The sequence below is a fragment of the Urocitellus parryii genome, chromosome 4, assembly GCF_045843805.1.
Source record: "Urocitellus parryii isolate mUroPar1 chromosome 4, mUroPar1.hap1, whole genome shotgun sequence".
Taxonomy (NCBI): Eukaryota; Metazoa; Chordata; class Mammalia; order Rodentia; family Sciuridae; genus Urocitellus; species Urocitellus parryii.
In genome coordinates, this window is record NC_135534.1 from 175,621,828 (window position 1) to 175,643,129 (window position 21,302).

A 21,302-nucleotide genomic window follows, 5' to 3' on the forward strand; every position below is an offset into this window, starting at 1 on the left:
CCCCTCCTTTTATTTTACTAATACTTGTATATCTTATTATTTCAAATATCCATTTTCATGGGTCTTATTGTCATATAAAAAAAATCATGTATACCCCTTACAAAAATTGGGAAAGCAGAAAAAGTCTAGAGAAGAATAAGCTATCATCCTAACCCCTCTTAAGGAGTCGGGAATGAGAATGAAACGCCCTGGCCAGAAAGGACCTGCTTTGGTGGCATTCTCTCACTGGTTGCAACTAACCAGCTTCAAGCACTCAGTCTTATAGGCACAGACCTGAATTTTTTAGGACAGAGTGAAGCCTTTCTGTAAGACAGACTCACGTTAGCCAAGCTGACAAAGCACCCATTATTTGTTATTGACTGTGAGGCCTCCAGTGTCAGACTGCAACCCACCTGCTGGCCTCATATCACAGCACTTCTGTCCCATGCTTACATCCTTGGCTCCTTCCCTGGGGATCATCTGCCACTTCCCCAGCACTCCATCCTCAGGTATCACCCTTATGTTCATGGCTGCTCCCTCAGCCTGGGGGTGACCTTCCTTACCTGCCTGGTTCCATCTAGAACACCCCCTCCCTGATGCTTTCCCTGTGCTCCCCACTCAGTGTCTCATTCCCAGGAGAAGTTCATGTGTCATTTCCTTTCTTTTCTTTTTTGATACTATTGGTACCGGGGATTGAACCGAGAGGTGCTTAACCACTGGGCTACATCCCAGCCCTGTTTTTATTTTTTATTCTGAGACAAGGTCTTGCTTAGCTGCTGAGGGCCTCACTAAGTTGCTGAGGCTGGCTTTGAACTTGCGATCCTCCTGCCTCAGATTCCCAAGCAGCTGGGATTACAGGTGTGTGCCATTGTGCCTGGCTCATGTGTCATTTTCTACTTCATAGCCTACTTTCTCTGCTTGCTTGACTGTCATGCTCTACATAAGCTCCTTGGGGGACGGAGCTGTTTTGATTTATCTCTTACTTTCTCCTCAGCTCCCTATGCTTTGTCCAGGGTTTTTCTGGCCCACCACAATCCCCCACTACATCTGGCTATTGGTGTTACATTCTTGTTTTTCAGATGCGTATCCAAACCACAAGTCTGCCTGACAACTTTTGATAAATTTGGATGTAGTCAATATGAGTGTGTGCCAAGACAGCTTGCCTGTGACCAAGTCCGTGATCCTGTTTGTGACACAGACCACATGGAACACAATAATCTTTGCATTTTATACCAAAGAGGAAAAAGCCTGTCTTACAGAGGCCCATGCCAGGTAATTGTTTGGCTGATAAACCGAAGTGCACTGGACGTAGAATTGGTTTATGATCTTTGACAGATGAGTCAGCAGTAAGACCACCTGAGGGTCTTCTGTGAATACTGTTGAAACTAGAGAACCCAGTCCTCCACTAAAAAAGACCAGCTCTTTCTTATAATTCGGGAAGGCTGGCTAATGTATAAGCAAACACAGAGCATGGCTTCTTGCAGCCTGCTCCTAGGAAAAGAGTTTCAAGTTTCACACCCCAGCATGGTCGCCATCATTTTCACTTCCATAGTTCTGTGGTTCACCCAATAGAAAACAAATCTGGAGAAGTATGAATTAAAACAACAAACAAAAGAGCTTTCCTGGGCTGGGATTGTGGCTCAGTGGCAGAAGGCTTGCCTCAAAAGTATGAGCTCTGGGTTCCATCCTCAGCACCACATACAAATAAATAAATAAAATAAAGGTATTGTGTCCATCTACAACTAAAAAAAAATAATTTAAAAAAAAAGAATTTCCCACGGTTCCTACCATAGTCCTATCTCCTGTGGTACTGAAAAGTTATTAAAAATTTCACTACAACATTGTACATTAGCTAATCTCTCAATCTGCTAGGGCTGTGGAGTCTGCATTCATCTTAAATAAATAATCCCTAGGCAAGCACATTGAGGTTTCTCACATGCCCCACTGTTTTTATGCTGACCCACCTTCTGGAGATTCTCATCTTGGGGCCCAGAATGCCCTACCCTGATTGCTTCTTAGTCCCTGGTCCTCATCATTAGAAAAGTTCCTTCACCTTGTCTACTAGGTTGGTTTTCTATCAAAGCTTGTGCTCCATTAGTATCAACAGTATAACTCTTTTTTTTTTTTTTTGGATGGGGCGGGTGCTGGGGGGAGTATTAGGTATTGAACTCAGGGGCACTTGACCACTGAGCCACATCCCAAGGCATTTTTTTTGTATTTTTTATTTTAGAGACAGGGTTTCACTGAATTGCTTAGTGCCTGGCTTTTGCTGAGGCTGGCTTTGAACTCAAGATCCTCCTACTTCAGCCTCCCCAGCTGCTGGGATTATAGGCATGCACAACCCTACCCAGCTCAAAAGCACCTACTCTTTTTTTTTTTTTTTAAAGAGAGGGGGGAGAGAGAGAGAGAGAATTTTCAATATTTATTTTCTAGTTCTCGGCGGACACAACATTCTTGTTTGTATGTGGTGCTGAGGATCGAACCCGGGCCGCACGCATGCCAGGCGAGCGCGCTACCGCTTGAGCCACATCCCCAGCCCACTTTTTTTTTTTTTTTTTTTTTTTTTGGTGGTGCTGGGAATTGAACCCAGGGCCTTGTGCATGCGAGGCAAGCACTCTATCAACTGAGCTATATGCCCAGCCCTTGAAAGTATCTACTCTTAATTCCTAATCTTCTCTTTCTATTTGTTCCCTCTTCTTGGCTGTGATTTACTTTTGTGATATATTCCTAACCTAATTGATGGGTCCAAATTCTGTCTGCCCCACTGATCTCTCTACTCCTCTCCTTCTTCGTACTCAGCATGAATAATGAAGCCTCTGCATTTCCATGACTGATCTTATTTTCTTCAAACATCTTCCTGAATAGTAAGAAAAGTCTGGGCAGAGGGGAGGAGGTAGTAGAGGTGGATATTTTTGTCTTCAATCAGTTCACATGGAATGAGCACACAACAGAGAGGCTAAGAAAAACAATCTTTTCAGTTCATCTTCAGACAACCTTATTGCTTCCCCACCCCCACTTAGCCCATCTCAAGAGTTTAAGAGAGCCCTTGCAATTTACCTCTATGTCTCTTCCTCCCTGAAAATAGACTTGGTACTCTTGGTTAGGAAAAGTGCACCATAGATTTCCAGGCTAAATGTGATTCGTTTGCCCTCAGCCCTTCTGCAGAGCCACAGAGCCCATCTGTGGGCACAACGGTGAGACCTATAGCAGCATGTGTGCTGCCTACTCAGATCGTGTGGCAGTGGATTACTATGGGCCCTGCCAGGCTGTTGGGGTCCTCTCAGAGTATAGTTCTGTCGCCGAGTGTGCTGCAGTGAAGTGTCCTTCGCTCTCTGCAACTGGGTGCAAACCCATCATCCCACCCGGTAGGCTGGCAACGTTTGGGGTGGGCAGGGTACAATTGAGAAAACTTACTTATCTGCCTCTAGATAGTGAGCCACTGAGAAGATATTTGACTGATTAAATTTTTTCAAAAATTAGGAAGAAACTCATAGGCTTTTTAGACACATCACACTGGGTTAACCTTAAAAGTTATGTGTTACCTTAGAGATCATCTATCTAGTCCAGTGATTTCAAAATAATAGGCAGCTTTTCTCAAGTGAAATCTTATACCAAACACCAAAACATAAACATCTGTTGTATTTTGTTATAAAATTAGGGTTACTAGTTTAAATGCATAGTGTTTACTTATCATAAAGTTAGTGAACAAAGAATCAGTAATTAAGAGAGGAATAATCAAAGCAGTTTTGATGTACACAGACATTTGAAACTGAGAAATCAGAAGAGAATTATTGTCTTAGATGGACCTTAGTATCTGATTTAATTGGTTTAGTTGCATATAATCAGAAAAGTCTGGTTTCATACAGACTGTTGTAAGCAGTCAATTTTTTAAACAAGTTGTAAGACCTCAAGTTGGTTGGGGAACACAGCAGTCATCAGGAAGCATAGCTGGAGCCCAGAATGTAGTGTTGGTCACTTCACGAACCATTTTTTTAAATTTGAAATTTTAATTCTGAATTCATGCAAAATGGTTTCTATTACAGGTGCTTGTTGCCCATTATGTGCTGGAATGTTAAGAGTTTTATTTGACAAAGAAAAACTGGACACTATTGCTAAGGTAAATTGCTTTAGGTATCAGGTACTATTGCAAACTTATTGCTAAATCTCTCAAGAATAGAGTTTATTGTCCCCATTTATAGATGAAGAAACTATCCTCAAAAAAGAGACTTTTCGGGCTGGGGATGTGGCTCAAGCCGTAATACGCTCCCCTGGCATACGTGCGGCCTGGGTTCGATCCTCAGCACCACATACAAACAAAGATGTTGTGTCTGCTGAAAACTAAAAAATAAATATAAAAAAAAATAGAGAGAGAGAGACTTTCCTAGGGTTGTTCAGCTAATAATTACTGGAATGAGGGTTTATGCCCAGACTGGCTGCCTCCCAACCTGTGCTTCTTCCCTCCACACCCAACCATGCACATTGGTCAACTAAGTCTTTCTTAGAAAAGGTCCCCCACTGGCACAATGAGCTTGGTAGGGGCTCAAAATACCCAGGTCAAGATACCTAGATGGTTTTAAGGTCACCTCCCTTCCACACCAGCACCCCTTCCTCCTAGGGACTTTCCAGAATCCACCACCTTCCCTGGATAGTTTGGCCCCTTTCTGTTTTGTGTGTCATCTCTTTTTGCTCCTTTTTGTGGAGATGACTCCAGAAATGTAGTAGCCAACACTTGCTACTACCTAGAGAATTCTTCCCATTTTGGTTAAAATATCTTTACAGGAAGGCTTTATGTGCCTGAAGACTCTAACTCAGAACAGTTACTTTTTTAAAAAGCACTTCTGGTGAGTATTTATCTTGGCCACAAAAACCCAATTGTAATGGACTCTGAAGATTTGTTCAGCAGAGTCTTTTTGGGGCCTGGCACCTGGGGGTTCCTTGGTCAAAGAGTCTCCTCAGCTGGCAGCTAAAGCAAGTGACCCAGGCAGTGTTAGGGAATTCTTATTTTCAGGTGATAGAAATGTTTTCCCTTTCTAGGTAACAAACAAAAAGCCAATAACAGTTCTGGAGATACTTCAGAAAATCCGCATGCACGTGTCTGTCCCACAGTGTGATGTATTTGGATACTTCAGCATCGAGTCTGAAATTGTGATCCTCATCATTCCTGTCGATCATTATCCAAAAGCTTTGCAGGTGGGGCTGAGACACATTGTACAGCCATCGTTTCACTTTCAAGTTTGGTGGACTTGAGAGGGGAGGCACAAACCAGGATCAGGGAAGGACCATGGGTGAGGAAATGGAGGCGCCTGGAAGGGCAGGAAGGAGAAAAACAAGGCAGTCTCTGATGACTGAATGTTTTCCAGGTGGCTGAGGCCTAGTACACAAGTGGTAGTGCAATTCAAAGGAGACAGGGGAGGGGAGAAGTCAAGGTACAGTGATTCAGAGTGTGCAAAGATGGACAGAGTCTGTGAAATCATAGATTCCAATCCACCCATTGCATCAAGGCAGCTGCAGCCCAGGGAGGAAGGGGCTGGCACAGGTCATGCAGTGACAAAGCCAAAATGGACTCCAGTCTCCTGAGGGATGCGCGTCTGCTGTTGAGGACGATCCATGTAGATTTGGTCTTATGGGTCCTGGTTTTTCTTCCTCACAATCTAGAAGCATGTGGAACCTTACTCACATAAGCTCAAGTTTTAGCATCAAAGTAATGAGGGCTCCGGTGATGGGGGCAAGTGCCAGCAGATTGTGAACCATCATCATTATTATTCTCATTGAGTTGAATTATTTTCAGCTCACATTTAAAGAAGAGTTAAAAGTGCATTCTCATGACTACATTGAATAATTTGGAAAATCAGTGAAAAGCATCATGGAAAAATGAAAACAATCTTTTAATTAGGGCAGTGGCATTTTGGATCATTTCTTTTCCGATTTCCATTCATGCTCTTATATTTATGTAATAAATAAAACAAAATGTTGCTTGGGCTAAGAAGGGCAGAAAGAAAGCAAACACCCTTGGAGGTCACACTTCTTTGGAGATTATGGACTTTGCCTGACTAGACCTTTGCACAGAATCTGTGGCTTGATATTGAAAGGGTTTTATTTTCCCTTTGCAGATTGAAGCCTGCAATAAGGAAGCAGAGAAGATCGAATCCCTTATCAACTCTGACAGCCCCACTCTGGCATCCCACGTCCCTCTCTCTGCCCTCATCATCTCCCAGGTGCAGGTCTCCAACAGCCTGCCCTCAGCCAGCATCAGGGCCAGGCCTCCCTGCCACTCCTTCCTCCTCCTCCTCCTCCTCAGCCTGGGCCTTGCCTTGCACTTGCCCTGGAAACATCACTGACTGCCCACAAAAGGTGCAAAGGGTTCCTTGACCCAACTTTCCTACCTTGTGAAAGACATTCATTCAGGACTGCTGGTCGGTAGTTGAATAATGGCCAAGTAAAAGCACATGTCACCTCTTTTCACCACACAGTATTTTTTTTTTATCTGCCAATATTAGTAGGGTTTTTTTATTGTTTTTATAAATGTTAAAATACATTCTTTCAAATACTAATGAAAGAGAATGCTCTCTCTGGTGGATCAATGCCTCATGACTTATATTTTGCTCAGTAGATGGGTCCCCACTCTAAAGCAGATTTAACATCACTGGTAAAGAAAGAGAACTTACTTCACTGTCAGGCTCATATCTCAGAAACTTCATTTCAGAGTTCCTTTAAGTATGAATGTTGCCATTGTGTATGTTTTTGTTTACAAATACCTATTCTAGAAGCTGGGAAGTCCAGTGAAGAATCACTGCTGTTAGTATGAAATATAGAGCTTTGAAATTATCATGTAAATCATAAGATAGATTTAAGCTAATTTATCGAAATTCAATTCGGGACCCATCTATTGTGCTAAGCAAAAGCAAGCTGACCAAATGACTCTCATATAATTAAATGTTGTAAGTGACAGTATTAGTAGTCACTAATTTGTGCCCCTGACTTTTGTGAAAGAGATAACTTACATCTCATCAGAGCATCTCACATCATGCAGTTTTTACATTAACCAGATATATGTTCTTCTGTATTCATGGAATTAAATTTAGAGTTTTTAAGCATCAATCTTTAAACCAATTGCTGCTACTTATATGATTGCCAAAAAGTGAAATAATTAGTAATTCTTGTAAATAATACATGATTTTTCTATTTTATTATGAAGAAGGTGAATAGCCATATTTGTAAAATGACAATCATGTGTGTTAACCCAGTACTTTCCGTTCAGGAAGACACATTTGCTTTTTGTGATGTGCACAATGTAGATAAATATTCTGTCTGACTTTCTTTTTTGATATATAGAAGTATAAAGAATTGTGGTTTATATATTTAAAAATGTCAAGCTGAGTATTAAAATGTTTGCATGTTGTCTCAGAAATTGGATTCTTTGAATGTGTTTCACAGTTTGAAATAAGCTATTCAATGTAATACTTCTTGTTTGAATGCACCTGAGCTTAGATTTTTACATGAAGTATTTTTTCAGTATTATATATACCTTCTGAAACATATAGGGACATGCTTATTATACCAAAATGTTGTTGAAAAGTGGGCACTTAAAGTTTTCAGAATATCTCAATGCTGATGTAGCATGTTTGTTGCAATTACTCATTTCTGTATAAATGTCTTCAATGCAATATACTAGAAAGCTTTTCTATTTTAATAAAAATAATTTTATATGATTATGTGTATTTCCAAGTAATGTATACATTCAAAATGAAACTATTGATCACCTTGGGTGAGCTGTGTCTTTACTCTGGAATAAGAAGCCATGGCATGTTATTATCCTAATCTAAGGGTCCCGGGACAGCAATGCAGCTAGAACAAATGGACTCATGCATGGCCCAAGGACAGATAGCAGCAGAGCCAGGTCCAGAGACCCCAGCTTTAGGCCTCAGGACAGAGAGAGCTCAGGCCTTCTGAGACCTGGGAACAGACAAGGTAGTTCTACTTCCCACTTCCCTGGGCCTGATGTGTCAGCTCCAGGGCACATCCTGAGACAGAGAAGACTCTGTAATATGGGAATGCAGGGTCTACTGATGAGGATCTGAGAAGTAATATCAATCAACTTAGGCTAAGTCCCCAGAAACCTTAATGGCTTACAACCACAAAAGCTTCTATGCTGTTCTCACTACTTGTCCACTGTGGGTCAGCTGCAGCTCTTCTCAACCCTCTCTTCACTCCAGGACCCATTCCAGTGTTCTCACAAAAGGGAGAAAAGAGACACAGAACACAAGCTGACTCTGAAGTCTACTCAGAAGTGACACTGTCATTCCTGCCTACATTTTACTGGTTAAAGAAAGGAACAGGGCTGCTCCTGAATTCCAAGGATGGAGATGTAAAATCTTCCCGTAGTGTCTGTGTGTGTTGTGGGCAAGAGCAATGAGTATTTTGGATAACACAGTCTACCACAGAGGTCCTTCCTTATCAGGTGGGACAACGGCCAGACCTGAGGAAATTTTTTTATTAGAAAAACAGTAGAAGTTTCATGGTCTGAAAAGAAAATTAGGGAGCTGCGAAGGGATTTGGCCTTGGGGGTTTGTGGGGATATCTCAAGGGGGAGAAAGATCTAAAGTTTCTGGTAGCATAATCATGAATGAGAACTCCAAAAATGGTGAGAGGAGAAAGAAGCCCAGGACAGGTCGAGGGGATAATGTTCTTCAATTTCTGGCTGCCATGGACACCAGGCTGCCTCTGGGACAGACGATGAATGGCTTCCCAGCACCAGAGCAGGTGGAGCCCCTCCTGGATGGCTCTCCAGCAGAAGACTTGAGACCCATGAGAGAGAAGTGGAACTATAGGGAGAGACATTGGGGAACCTGTACCCTGTAAGTGTGCCAGGGGCTAGCACAGGGAAGGCCTGGGGGCCCAGGAGAGGAGTTGTGCAGAAGGAAGACAATTCAGAGAGTGAGGTCACTGCGTGAAAGTGAGTTCAGTCTTCTACAAACTGGGGTAATGAAACCAAGTCCACAGACTCCAAGCACAGTGTTCCGAGCAAGAAGAAAGGGGACAAGAGCCACAGTGATTTCTCCTTGCCACTTGTGCCTTTTATATATAAGAAAAATATTTCTCAGAAATTCATCCACATTTATTCCTTGTACCTCCGTGGCCAGGACTGAGTTGTACTCCCACCTCTAGAACAGTCCCTGGCCCAGGGGAATAGGATGGCCATGCCATGTCTGGCTTAGTCCAAGGACTGTGTACACTGCTGCCCAAACCAAGGCAGGGTTCAGAATGGTAAGTATGGAAGGCAAAGTGCCATTGCAGGTCCACCAACAGCTTTTGCTTCAATGTGAGTCTTCTTGCAGTTTTTACTTGCTAGAGTATAAATTTGGAAACAACTCGTTTTTCCTGAATGTACCATGTGGACCCATTTCCCAGCAGGGAGTAGAACCCCCACAACACCTTCTCCTGGATTCCTAACCTCCAGTTATTTAAACAACCTCATTTCATTTCTCAGATCTCTCTCCTGGTTATTTTAAAGTTTACACCCCATATTCAGTGTGAACACCCTTTCTGCCTCCCCTAGCCTAGGCTAGATGAGTGACTGCTCAGAGCAGACGGGGTGAGAGGTCTGACCTCCATGCCCCCAACAGAGGCAAGCCTCACCTCTCAAGGAGTCAGTGAGCTTGGCATGATGTCACTGTTGGCATTGTTCATAGACAGTCGTGAAGCCTTTTGGGTGTTTTGTTTGTTTGTTTTTTGGTGCTTAGGATTGAACCCAGGACTTCTCACACATGTTAGGAGAGCACCCTACCACTGAGGCATATCCACGACCCTCATGAGGACATTTTCAATATAAGTTGTGGGGCATTTGTTTGTTCCTGGGAAGAACATTGTCAACCAAGAAAGAGTTGCTGAGTGGCACTTCCCCTAGTTACGGTTCACCTTAGAGTAGGTAATCTAACAGCACACACAACATGCCATGCAAAACATAAGGAAGTGGAGCTAGACTCTAACAAGGGAGAAGACAGAAGGCTTCTAACAGAAGGTTTGATTTGAGCTGGGCCTTCTGGAAATCGGGAGGCTCTGCCAGATGACTTTGAGCAAAGGCAGAAAGCAGGAAGAAGAGCTTGAGTATGGGAATGGGAGAGTCCTGTTCTGTGCCGGTAGGACAGCAGAGCTGACACATTGGGAGGGGAGGTGTGAGGCATGTCAGCTGTGCTGGGCTCGAATGCTACACCAGAGTGGCAGCCAATGCCTCTGCCCTTGCCCTTCCAGCTACACTGACCAGCTGGATAACCCTGATGTGCTGGGTGTGCCCATCGACTTCACCTACTGGTCTGTGTATTAGTTAAGTCAACACTTCTTTTACATCCTGGGTTCTATTAAGGAAATACAAACTGCGCCAGGATGGGGGCCAGGCTTCCCCTGGGCCAGTCCCTCCCTGTAGGATTAGCCGGGTCTGTTTCAGCTCGACCATGGGAGGAGAATTAAACCCACCAGGACATTAATGGTCTTGACATAAAACCCAATATTATTCTCCTTCATTTGACTGAAGGCTTCTCCTCCAGCACTGGGCTGGTGGAGTGAAGCCTGCACACTCTCCTGGAGAGTGCTCTATTTCTCAAAGAGACAGGAGACCCTTCTCCAGGAGGCTTCCTCCCTCTCTCCCGGCTACAAAGAGGCCTGTGTTGTGCACTTTGCCAGCTGAGAGGAAGGGAAGGCAGAGGGATCAGAGGGATGGCTCCTAGGGACTGTCTTTCCCTAATCCACCAATCTTGGGGCTGAGGTTGGATTTCCACTGTATACACAGAAACAGGCCCTGAGGGCAGAAGCCACACGCCAAGGCAGGGCAAAGCCACAGCTGGAGGCCAGGTCTGGCCTTCTCTAGCACAAGGAAGCTTGTTGGAGGTAGAGTCATGCAAGACAAGGTCAAGAGGGCAGTGCCAGGCGGCAAGCAAAGCAGGTCAACTGAGTTCAGACAGGCGAAATGGGTCGAGGGAGACAGGTTCAAGGAGCAACAGGAATCATAAAAACAACTGCCACAGTCTTCCAGAGCTGTCTAGGACTGTTTACACAGTGCCTGATGTATACAGATGGCAACTGCCAGACCCAGGTTGAGTTACATTCTGGAGCTGAGCCTTGGCAATTAAGCTGTTGGGGATGAGTGGCAGGCAGGAGCACCCCTGTGCTCCCCATCTTCCATTCTTCCAAAACAAAGTTCACTGTATTGTTTTTCTATAATAATGGCATATACACATTCCCCCGCAAACACCTGGAAACATAAACAAAGGGAAAAGCCTCACACCTTCCTCTCTCTGCCTCCACCAGACATTCAGCCATCTCTGTACATGGGTCTTTCTGTAATCCGGAGAGGGTCCCTCCTCTGTCCACAATGGCAGAGGAAGTGGCTACCTCACTGACCCTAGGAGGAGAAGTTCATATTTGGGACACTGTCTGCTGATGGGTCCTTCCCAATCTGACGGTTCACATGCGGAAACCCCACTTGGTCAGAATCCTACCAGGTAATCAGGTGACATTCTTTTATCCTAAGGACCACCTTCTTGTCTTTCCCAGTCTCCCACTGAACTCTGTAGCAGGTGTGAGCAGTTGCTTTACAAATAGGCAGGTAAGCATTTATATAGGTCGGGGTCCCCACAGGAAAACAGAAAGCCCAACCAGGTTGGGATGAATTTGAGGAAGATTTGGTAAAGGGACTATTCACAAAGGAATGGGCCCATAGGTGTGGAGAAACCACAGGGGTGGGCAGCACATGAGCAGTAACAGTGGGGCTGTGAACTTCCCGGAGCCCGACCCAGTGGGGTGAGGGGACTAGCAGAACCCCAAGAGAGGGAAGCTGCGTGGAGAAAGTAACCCAAGGCAAGGGGGCCTGTGGAGTAGCTCTGTAGGCCAGCTTGGGAACAGAGAACAGGGCTGAGTTGATTTAGGGAAGAAAGTGGAGCAAAAAGAAGATATACCACACAGCAGGTGAGGGCAGTGCCAAGGGGTAAGGTAAGACATGATCTACTCCTCATTCCTCGAACCACCCTCCGTGGGAGAAGCACTGAACTACTTCCTTCCTGACCTCTTGTCCACTCCATTCCTCTCCCCTTAGCCCTTCTTTAAGCACACATGTTCCAGTGCATGCTCCATCCAGCTCAGCTTCTAGACACTTCCCCATCCCTCTGCAACCTTAAAAGGAGTCGGGGCTCTCTCCTCCCAAGCCACACAAACACTGGCACCCAGGGTGGAGTGCTTGAGGCTGTGGCAGAACTACATTCATGCTCCTCTGCCGGTTCCATAAAGTTTCCTGTGCCCAGTGTTGACTGGTTCTAAAGTGAAGGTCTGGGCTTTGGCCACAGGAGTGGGGGAAGGTGGTGGCTCTGGATTCAGAACGAGCTCACCTTCTGCATCAGCAAGGAGCTGCCAAGAGCAAGCACACCCTGTCACAGTAAGTAGGCATCTCCTTCCTCCAACAACCCAGCCTGGTGGCGTGCGAGGAAGGCAGGCATCTTAAGGAAATGAATGTGGTGTAAGGGAGGAGGTCTATACTGGGTGATTTTAAAATTGGTTGTTGCTGTTGTCAGTGTTTCCTCCATGGCCTGCTCCAACTGGTTACTGATACTGTGCAAAAAAAAAAAAAAAAAAAAAAAAACTTTGGATTTTTAAAAATACTTTTCACGGACCTGGATGTCATTTATTTTTTTTCCATTTGTTTCATATATTTTATTAGGCTTTTCCAGGAATAAGCCATGGGGTGGGAGGGGTGGGGCAGGGAAGGTGCTCTTCCTTTTACAAAGCGGTAAGAAACCTTTCATCTCTCTTTGTTGTTCTAGTATTGATTAGAAGTCTCAGAACTGAATAATAACAGTGAGAAGAGCAAAAAAACTCATGCTCTGAATTTTTTAAAATTTGACCTAATTAGTTATACACGACAGTAGAATGCACTTTGATACATCATACATAAATGGAATATAACTTCTCGTTCTCTGGTTGTACATGATGTAGAGTCACGCAGGTCGAGTAGTCAAATGTGAACATAGGGTAATAATGGTGTTCTGGATTTTAATGGGAATGTCTTTGCTGTTTTCCTGTTAAGCCTGGCATAGTTGATTTAAACACTAAGTGTTGCCCATTGGTATCATTATTTATCCTTAGTTTCAAGAGTTTTCTCTTTATTTGCTGAGGGAAAAATCAGAGATTTTGTCTTGTTTGTTTTTTTTTTTTTTTTCCTATGCTGGGGATTGAATCCAGTGCCTCAAGCATGCTAGACAAGCGCTTTACCACTGAGCTATATCCCGGCCCTAGAATTTTTTTAAATCAGTAAGAGATGTTGAATTTTATCAAGTATATTTTCAGCACCCATTTACATTATATTTTCCTTTAGCATGTTAATGTTATAAATTGTAAATGTGTTTCTTAATATTAAACCATCCTTATATCCTTGAAGTAAGTTTTATTTAGGCATCCTGCATTAGTCTCTCAATGTACAACTATGATTAAAATTTGCTGATATTTATTTAGAATTTTGATGTTGATATTCATAAATGATGTTACTGATAGTATTTTTTAACTTGTTATATTGTTCAGGTTTTGCAATTAGGATCATTCTAGCTTGTTAGAGGACATGTTAATACAGTTGGTCTTTCATCTCCATAGGTTCTTCATCCACGGATTCAATCAATACTGGATCAAAAATATTTGAGAAAAAAAATGAACACATACAGAATTTTCCTTGTCATTATTTCCTAAATAATACATTATATTAACATTTAGATAGCTTTTACATTGTATGAGGTCTTATAAGTATCTAGAGATGATTTAAAGTACACAGGAGCATGGGCCCAGATTATTTGCGAATACTATGCCATTTTATATAAGAGACTTGAGCATCTACAGATTTTGGTATTAATGAGGGGTTTTCAGGAACCAATGCCCTGCAGATACCTAGGAAAAACTATAGTACCACAATCATCTATCTCTCAAAGATCTGATGGAACTAGCCTGCAAATATCTGGGCTCAGCTCTATTTGGGCAAGTGATGATATTTTTATTTTTATTTTATTTTTTTCTCCATAGCTATATTGATTCATTTAGGTTTCTCCTGCTTTCTTGTCCCTCTCCCCTTAAACACTAGTCATTTTTATTTTCCCAGAAAAGTACCCAATAAAGAAAAACTACTAGTAGGAAGTCATCAGTATTATCTTTCTGAACACTTCTTAAAAGAGATTGCCTCCCTCTTTTTATTCCTTTTGCAGTAGTAGGAATTGAACCCAAATCCTTGTGCACCAAGCTACAGCCTCAGCCCTTTTATTTGTTTATTTTGAGACAGGGCCTCACTAAGTCACTGTGGCAGACCTCAAACTTGTGATCCTTCTGCCTCCGCCTCCCAAGAAACTGGGATTACTGGCATAGGCTATCATACCTGGCAGCCTCCTCTTTCTTTTTACTGAAATGGTACATTGGAGTTTTGTCTCCTTAAAAAATAAAAATGGCTCGGGATGTAGCTTCGTGGTAATGTGCCCCTGAGTTCAATTCCTAGTACCAAAATAAATAAATAAATAAATAAATAAAATTTGAAATGGGGTCTCCCTAAATTGCTGAGGCTGGCTCACTACATTATAATCCTCCTGCCCAGACTCTTGAGTGGCTGGGATTACAGGCTTGTGCCACCAGGCCCAGCTCCCAATTTTTTATTGAGTTGATTTTGTAGAGATATATCTATTGAATATGTCTTCCAATTCTAGGATGTATTTCACAAATCTGCTGTTTTTCTCTTTTCTAATATATAATTTTCTGTTTTATCTATATCAATTTAAAAAAAAAATATTTTCAGTTGTAGATGGACACAATACATTTATTTTATTATTTATTTGTTTTTATGTTGTGCTGAAGATTAAATCCAGTGCCTCAAACATGCTATGCAAGTGCTCTACCACTGAGCCCCAGCCCCAGCATCTCTGTCAATTTCTTTTCTCAGTTACCTTTTAAATGTCTCATGGAAATTTTCAAACCTATGAAAAAATTTGAAAATGAAAATCTACATACTCACCATCTGGATTCTAGAAATAAAGTTTCATATATTTGCTTTTATTGACCCACCTATCCTTCTATCTAGCTTTCTTATTTTTATATTTCAGAGTAAGTCTAAATTGACTTTTTATGCATTTCAAATAAGTTGCAAACATCAGTACATTTTTACCCCTAAACACTTCAGCATTCATTCAATATTTCTCTGTTTTTCATTGCTTGTCTAGCTCCTTTATTTCAACACTTTATTTATTTATTTTTCTCTTTTTAAACAATATGTTACTTTTAAATTTTATTGACCATCTATCATGTTTGAGGCCATATTAGGGGAATTTTTGCTAAAAATCGGGGAGTCTTCTCTCTCTAGGCCCCAAATTACAGATTACAAATCAATGTAAGGTTCAGAATTCTAAAATCAGATATCCATATAAAGGTATATTTTCATTATGTTTCTTCATTTTCAAATTAAGAAAGTATTCAGTAATATTAAGGCATTTTCTATACTTTTTTCTTAGCCCTTTGATGGTGAATCTTCTCTCCTTACTGGTTTTAATGCTCTGGTCAGAGTCAGATAAGAGTCTTAGGAAGAAGGCAAAATAAGAGGTTCCTCTACATTGTCACAGCCTGGGCAATATTTCTTTTTTCATACCTTCCTACTTTTCTTTTGTTTATCAAAGATTGCCAGACAGATCATCTAACTACATTTTTTCTTTCTTATTTGGAGCAACAGAGATGAATTTGGTCTATACATTTATAGGAATAGTACATTATAAATCATCATGTGAAATCTAGCAAATACTTTATGCTGTGTTGTACTTCACACCTATTATCTCCTGGGACTAAAACAACTTGAACCTTATACATCATGCTCCTTTTGACAGTTTCTACTGGAAGGATTTTTGTATGACAAATAACCAAAGTTGGGCGCAGTGGTGCACACCTGTAATCCCAGAGCTCAGGAGGTTGAGACAGGAGGATCCGTGAGTTCAAAGCCAGCCTCAGCAACTTATCGAGTCACTAAGCAACTCAGTGAGACCCTTTCTCTAAATAAAATACAAAATAGGGCTAGGGATGTGGCTCAGTGGTCAAGTGCCCTTGAGCTCAATTCCCGGTAAGAAAGAAAGAAAGGAAAGGAAGGAAGGAAGGAAGGAAGGAAGGAAGGAAGGAAGGAAGGAAGGAAGGAAGAAAGAAAGGCCAAATATAACCAAGAAAGACTCTTGGCCCACTTACTCAAGATTGTCCAGGGATACCTATCATATAAGCAGAGTCCCAAGTACTTTAAATAAATTATCTCATGGAATTCTCACAGCCTCTCTATGAGGCAAATAGTATCATCAATACCAATTACAATTGATGCTACTAAGGCTCCACCTTTTCTGTACTGATTGGATGAAAGGTTGTGACCAGATGTTCAGAAAAACCCAACCCTGTATTTCCTCCCTCAAAGAGTAGCTAACAAAAATTTTCTTCCTTTCTGTAGGTTCTCTTCACATTCCTGTTTCTTTTGCTGTGCAGAAGCTTTTAAATTTGATGTCATCCCATTTATTAACCCTTGGTATCATTTCCTAATCTTCAGGGGTCCTATTGAGAAAGTTGTTGCCTGAGTCTATATGCTGGAGTGTTGACTCTATGTTTTCTTCTAGGAGTTGCATAGTTTCTGTTCTAATTCCTAGGTCTTGGATTCATTGTGAGCTGATTTTTGTGCAGGGTGAGAGAAAAGGGTCTAGTTTTAATCTTCTACAGATGGATAACTAGTTTTCCCAGTATTATATGTTAAAGAAGTTATCTTTCTCCAATGTATGTTTCTGCCACCTTTGTCAAGGACCAGATGACTATAGGTATGTGGGTTTGTCTCTATGTCTTCTATTCTTCACCACTGGTATATGCACCTGTTTTTCTGCCAATACCATGCAGTTTTTGTTACTATAGATCTGTAATATAATTTGAAGTCAAGTATTGTGATACCTCTATCATTGCTTTTTGGCTTAAAATTGCTTTGGCTATTCTGGATCTTTGATTTTTCTGAATGAATTTTAGGACTGAATTTTCTTGTTCTGTAAAAAATGTCATTTTGATGGGTAATTGCATTGAATCTGTATATTGCTTTTGGTAATATGGCCATTTTAATAATATTAATTCTGCTTATCCATGAACATGGGAAGTCTTTTCATCTTTGGAGGTCTTCTTTAATTTCTTTCTTTAACATTCTATAGTTTTGGGGGCTGGGTATGTGGCTCAGGTGGTGGCGCGCCCGCCTGGCATGCGTGCGGCCCGGGTTCGATCCTCAGCACCACATACAAACAAAGATATTGTGTCCGCTGAAAACTGAAAAATAAATATTAAAAAATTCTCTCTCTCTCTCTCTTTAAAAAAAACATTCTATAGTTTTCATTATAGAGCTCCTTCACTTCCTTGGTTAGATTTATTCCTACATATTTATTTTTTTAGGCTATTGTGAATGGAATTGTTTTCCTGATTTCTTTCAGAGCAAATTCATTGTTGGTATATAGGAAAGCTATTGATTTTTGCATGTTGATTTTTTAACTTGACACTTTGCCAAATTTGTTTATCAGCTCTAACAATCTTTGGGTGGAATTTTTTCCCCCTAGGTATAGGATTATATCATCTGCAACAGTGATACTTTGACTTCTTCCTTTCCAATTTTTATCCTTTTTATTTTCTTCTCTTACCCAATTGCTTTGGCTAGAATTTCTAGCTCTATATTAATTAGGAGTGGTAAAATTGTATATCCTTGTCTTGTCTCAGATTTTAAAGGAAGTGCTTTCAGTTTTTCTCCATTTACTATAAGGTTGGCTTTGGATTTTTCATACATAGCCTTTATGATACTAAAGTTAGTTCCTTCTATCCCTAGTTTCTTCAATGTTTTTTATCATGAATGCCAACTATTATGGTTTGGATGTGAAGTGTTCCCCAAAAGTTCATGTGTGGGACAATACAAGAAGGTTTAGAGGAGAATGACTGAGTTATGAGAACCTTAACCCAATCACTAAATTATTCCCCTGGTGGTGATTGAATGGTAACTGAAAGCAGGTAGGGTATGGCCGGAGGAGGAAGGTATTGGGGGCATGGCTTTGCAGGGGGCATATATTTTGTATTTGGCAGTAGAGCCTCTCTCTGCTTCCTGATCACCATGTGAGCAGCTTCCCTCTGCCATACTTTTCCACCATGGTGTTCTGCCTCCCCTCAAGCCCCAAGAAATGAAGCCTGCTATGAGATCTCTGAAACCATGAGCCCTCAAATAAATCTTTCCTCCTCTACAATTGTTCTGGTCAGGACTTTTAGTCACAGCAGTGAAAAAACCTGACTAGAGCACCAAACCTGTATTTCCTCTAGGAGCACAGGTTCACCAAGTTGACACAGGTGGTTAATAGCAAAGCCTATGTTCATATTTATCATACTATACATTTTACTCCAGTTATAGCTTTGGCTGCTTCCCATGTATTTTCTAACAGCCATAATAAAGAAAACATAACAGAATAAAATAAGGAAATTATTCTGCCAAGATTTTTCTTTCTCTTGTCTTTCTAATAGACATTGCCTTCAATCCATCAGCTATTACCCTGAATTTCTATCCCACTCCACCTCTCAAAAAATATCTATAGATCAAGAGCCAAATCCTGAGGGTCTTAAGCATAGTTTGTATTATAAACTATAGTTTGGGAAAGAATTCATAATGATGTTAGGAGCCGAGTCATGAGCTGTAACACATTCTGGGAAAAATGATAAAAGAAAAAAAAATCCCCTCTCTGAAAAGAAAGACATGGTAGCTATTTGCTGGATTTGGGCTGTTCAGCACTTGGCAAAATCTCTATTTGAGTATAAAAGATCCTGTGCTGGGGCAGGGAACAGGCATTTCCTCAATTTTCTTTCTGGAAGCTTGCCTGAGGCAGTGACCAAGACTCAAACAGCTGCTCCTGCCCAAGAAACTAAGTCTGATGGAACTTATTCAAAGGTGTGGAGAAGAGCTAGGAAAGATTCCAAGTTGCTTGAGTATTTCTCCCAAAGAAAACTCAAGTAGTGTGACTGAGTTTCTTTGAATATATAAGTTTAAGTTATCCACCAGCAGCAGAATTTGGGTTTACCTTTTCACACATCAAAATTGTGACTGCAACATATTACATATGTGACAATATATGGTAATTTGCTGAGGACCTCACTAAAGCCAGTGGAGGCTGGCTTTGAACTTGTGATTCTCCTGCCTCAGCCCCCCAAATTGCTGGAATTGTAGGCATGAACCACTGCACCTGGCTAAAGGGTAATTTCAACTGCATCTTGTTTAACCTTAAGAAATCTTCTAAGTAGTACTCTCTTCATATTACAAGAGAGGAAATAGACATGGGGAAGCTTAAGCCCTTGGATTAGAGGCAGAGGGCAGCAGAGCTGGGAGTTGGATGTGGCCACCATGGACTTGAGCCCTTCACTCTTAACCATTACCAACTATTCAAGTTGTTGTTCGCTTCTAAGCATCTGTTTTAATTTTGCTTTTCAGTGTTCTAGGAGGGATTTGAATTTTTTTGTAGATGATTTAAACTTTTCCAGTTCATCTTTGTTATAAAGTTTTATTTTTTATTTTTATTGCATTGTGTTCAGAAAACTTGACTGGATTTATTCTACTTTCAGGAGTTCATTATGATTTACACTCAGATCTAACATTTGTTACATCTGTATTCATTCCACGTAAAATTTTTTTAAAGTTATCAAGTTTAACAGACTTAAACATAAATTAAATGGCAGATATTATCAGACTAGATAAAAAGAAAGTCCTGGCTATACGTCCTGTCAACAGAAGCTGCCTTGTTTAAGATAAAGAACAAAGTTAATAGTTGAAGTATAGATCAGGGACAAACATATCTGCAGAGCTAATTATGTGTTAGGACCTATTCTAACAACTTACATGTATTAGCTCATTTATATTCTATCAACCACCCTATGAGGGAGACACGCTACTATCCCCTTTACAGAGAAGGAAACTGAGTCAAGTTTGAACTTGTCCAAGTTCATATACACTGGTCATATGCATTCAAATTTTTATATTTTACAGAGCATTGAGTTACAAGGAATTTAGCATAAACAATGTTACAATAAAACAAAAAGCATACACACACTGCACCCTACTCAAAATACCTAACCTTCAAAACACATCAAAATAAAGCTCTATGCCTATAAAGCTCTATTCTACAAAACATAAAAGAAAAATTGTATTTTTCTATGTAAAACAGTGGTCTTCTGGGCCTGGGTTGTAGCTCAGTAGTATTTATCTGGCATGTGTGAGGCACTGGGTTCAATCCCCAGCATCACATAAAAATAAACAAATAAATAAAGGTATTGTGTCCATCTACAACTAAAAAAAAAAAATCTTTAAAAAAAATAAAGTCTTCCAAATTTGTGGAAGTAAGAAAAAAAGTCGAAGGATAGAAATTAGTTGGACCTACAAATACTAACTGGAAAAAGGCAGAAATGATTATATTAATATCAGATAAGTAGATTTCACAGGAAGGAATATTACCAAAGATAGCATCCTTTCATAATAATAAAACAGCCAATTTATCAAGAGTATATAAGAATCATAAATGTTTATTATATTCCAAATAAAAAGGTTTAAAGTACATGAAGCAAATTTGATACATAATTGTAGACAGATTTTTAATTATAGCTGAAGATCTCAGTATCTCTGGTTTTTTTAAAATATTTTTTAGTTGTTGATGGACACAATAGCTTTATTTATTTATCTTTATGCGGTGCTAAGGATCGAACCCAGTGCCTTACCACTGAGCTACACCCCCAGCCCGCTCTCTGTTTTTGATAAAACAAGCAGACAGAAAATCAGTAAAGATATAAAAGACTTGAATAACACTATCAATAAACTTTATGTAACAGGCATTTATGGATCATTCTACCCAATAACAACAAAGCACATAATCTTTTCAAGTGTACTGAGAATATTTACCAAGATAGCCCACATCCTGGACCATAAAACAATTCTCAGTAAATGGAGAAAAGCTGAAGCCACACAAAGTATATTCTCTGTCCTCAATAGGATTAAAGTGGGAATCAATGACAGGAACATATGGCGGGGAAATTTCCAAACATTTGGAAATTAAGTAATATTTTTAAATAATTCTTAAAGAATAAATCATGAGGGAAACTAGAAATTATTTTGAATGGAATGAAAATAAAAACAATATTGTTGTCATTAAGCTCAAGATGGGCACAGAAGGTAATTTACAGCACTAAATATTTACATTAGAAAAGAAGAAAGGCTTCAAATCAGTAACCCAAGCTCCACCTCAAGAAACCAGAAA

At 40.7% G+C, this 21,302-nt stretch overlaps 1 protein-coding gene across 1 annotated transcript in view; it reads left to right on the forward strand.

Moving 5' to 3' along the window:
* The window catches only part of Reck (reversion inducing cysteine rich protein with kazal motifs), a 78,576-nt gene extending 70,927 nt beyond the window's left edge, over window positions 1–7,649 (forward strand). Inside the window, exons 17-21 of the mRNA XM_026379766.2 lie at window positions 1,059–1,251; window positions 3,134–3,344; window positions 4,023–4,096; window positions 5,014–5,169; window positions 6,090–7,649. Of these exons, the coding sequence (XP_026235551.1) occupies window positions 1,059–1,251; window positions 3,134–3,344; window positions 4,023–4,096; window positions 5,014–5,169; window positions 6,090–6,317 (862 nt within the window). The 3' untranslated portion in view covers window positions 6,318–7,649. The remainder of the gene's footprint in view (window positions 1–1,058; window positions 1,252–3,133; window positions 3,345–4,022; window positions 4,097–5,013; window positions 5,170–6,089) is intronic.
* The last annotated feature ends 13,653 nt before the right edge of the window (window positions 7,650–21,302 follow it).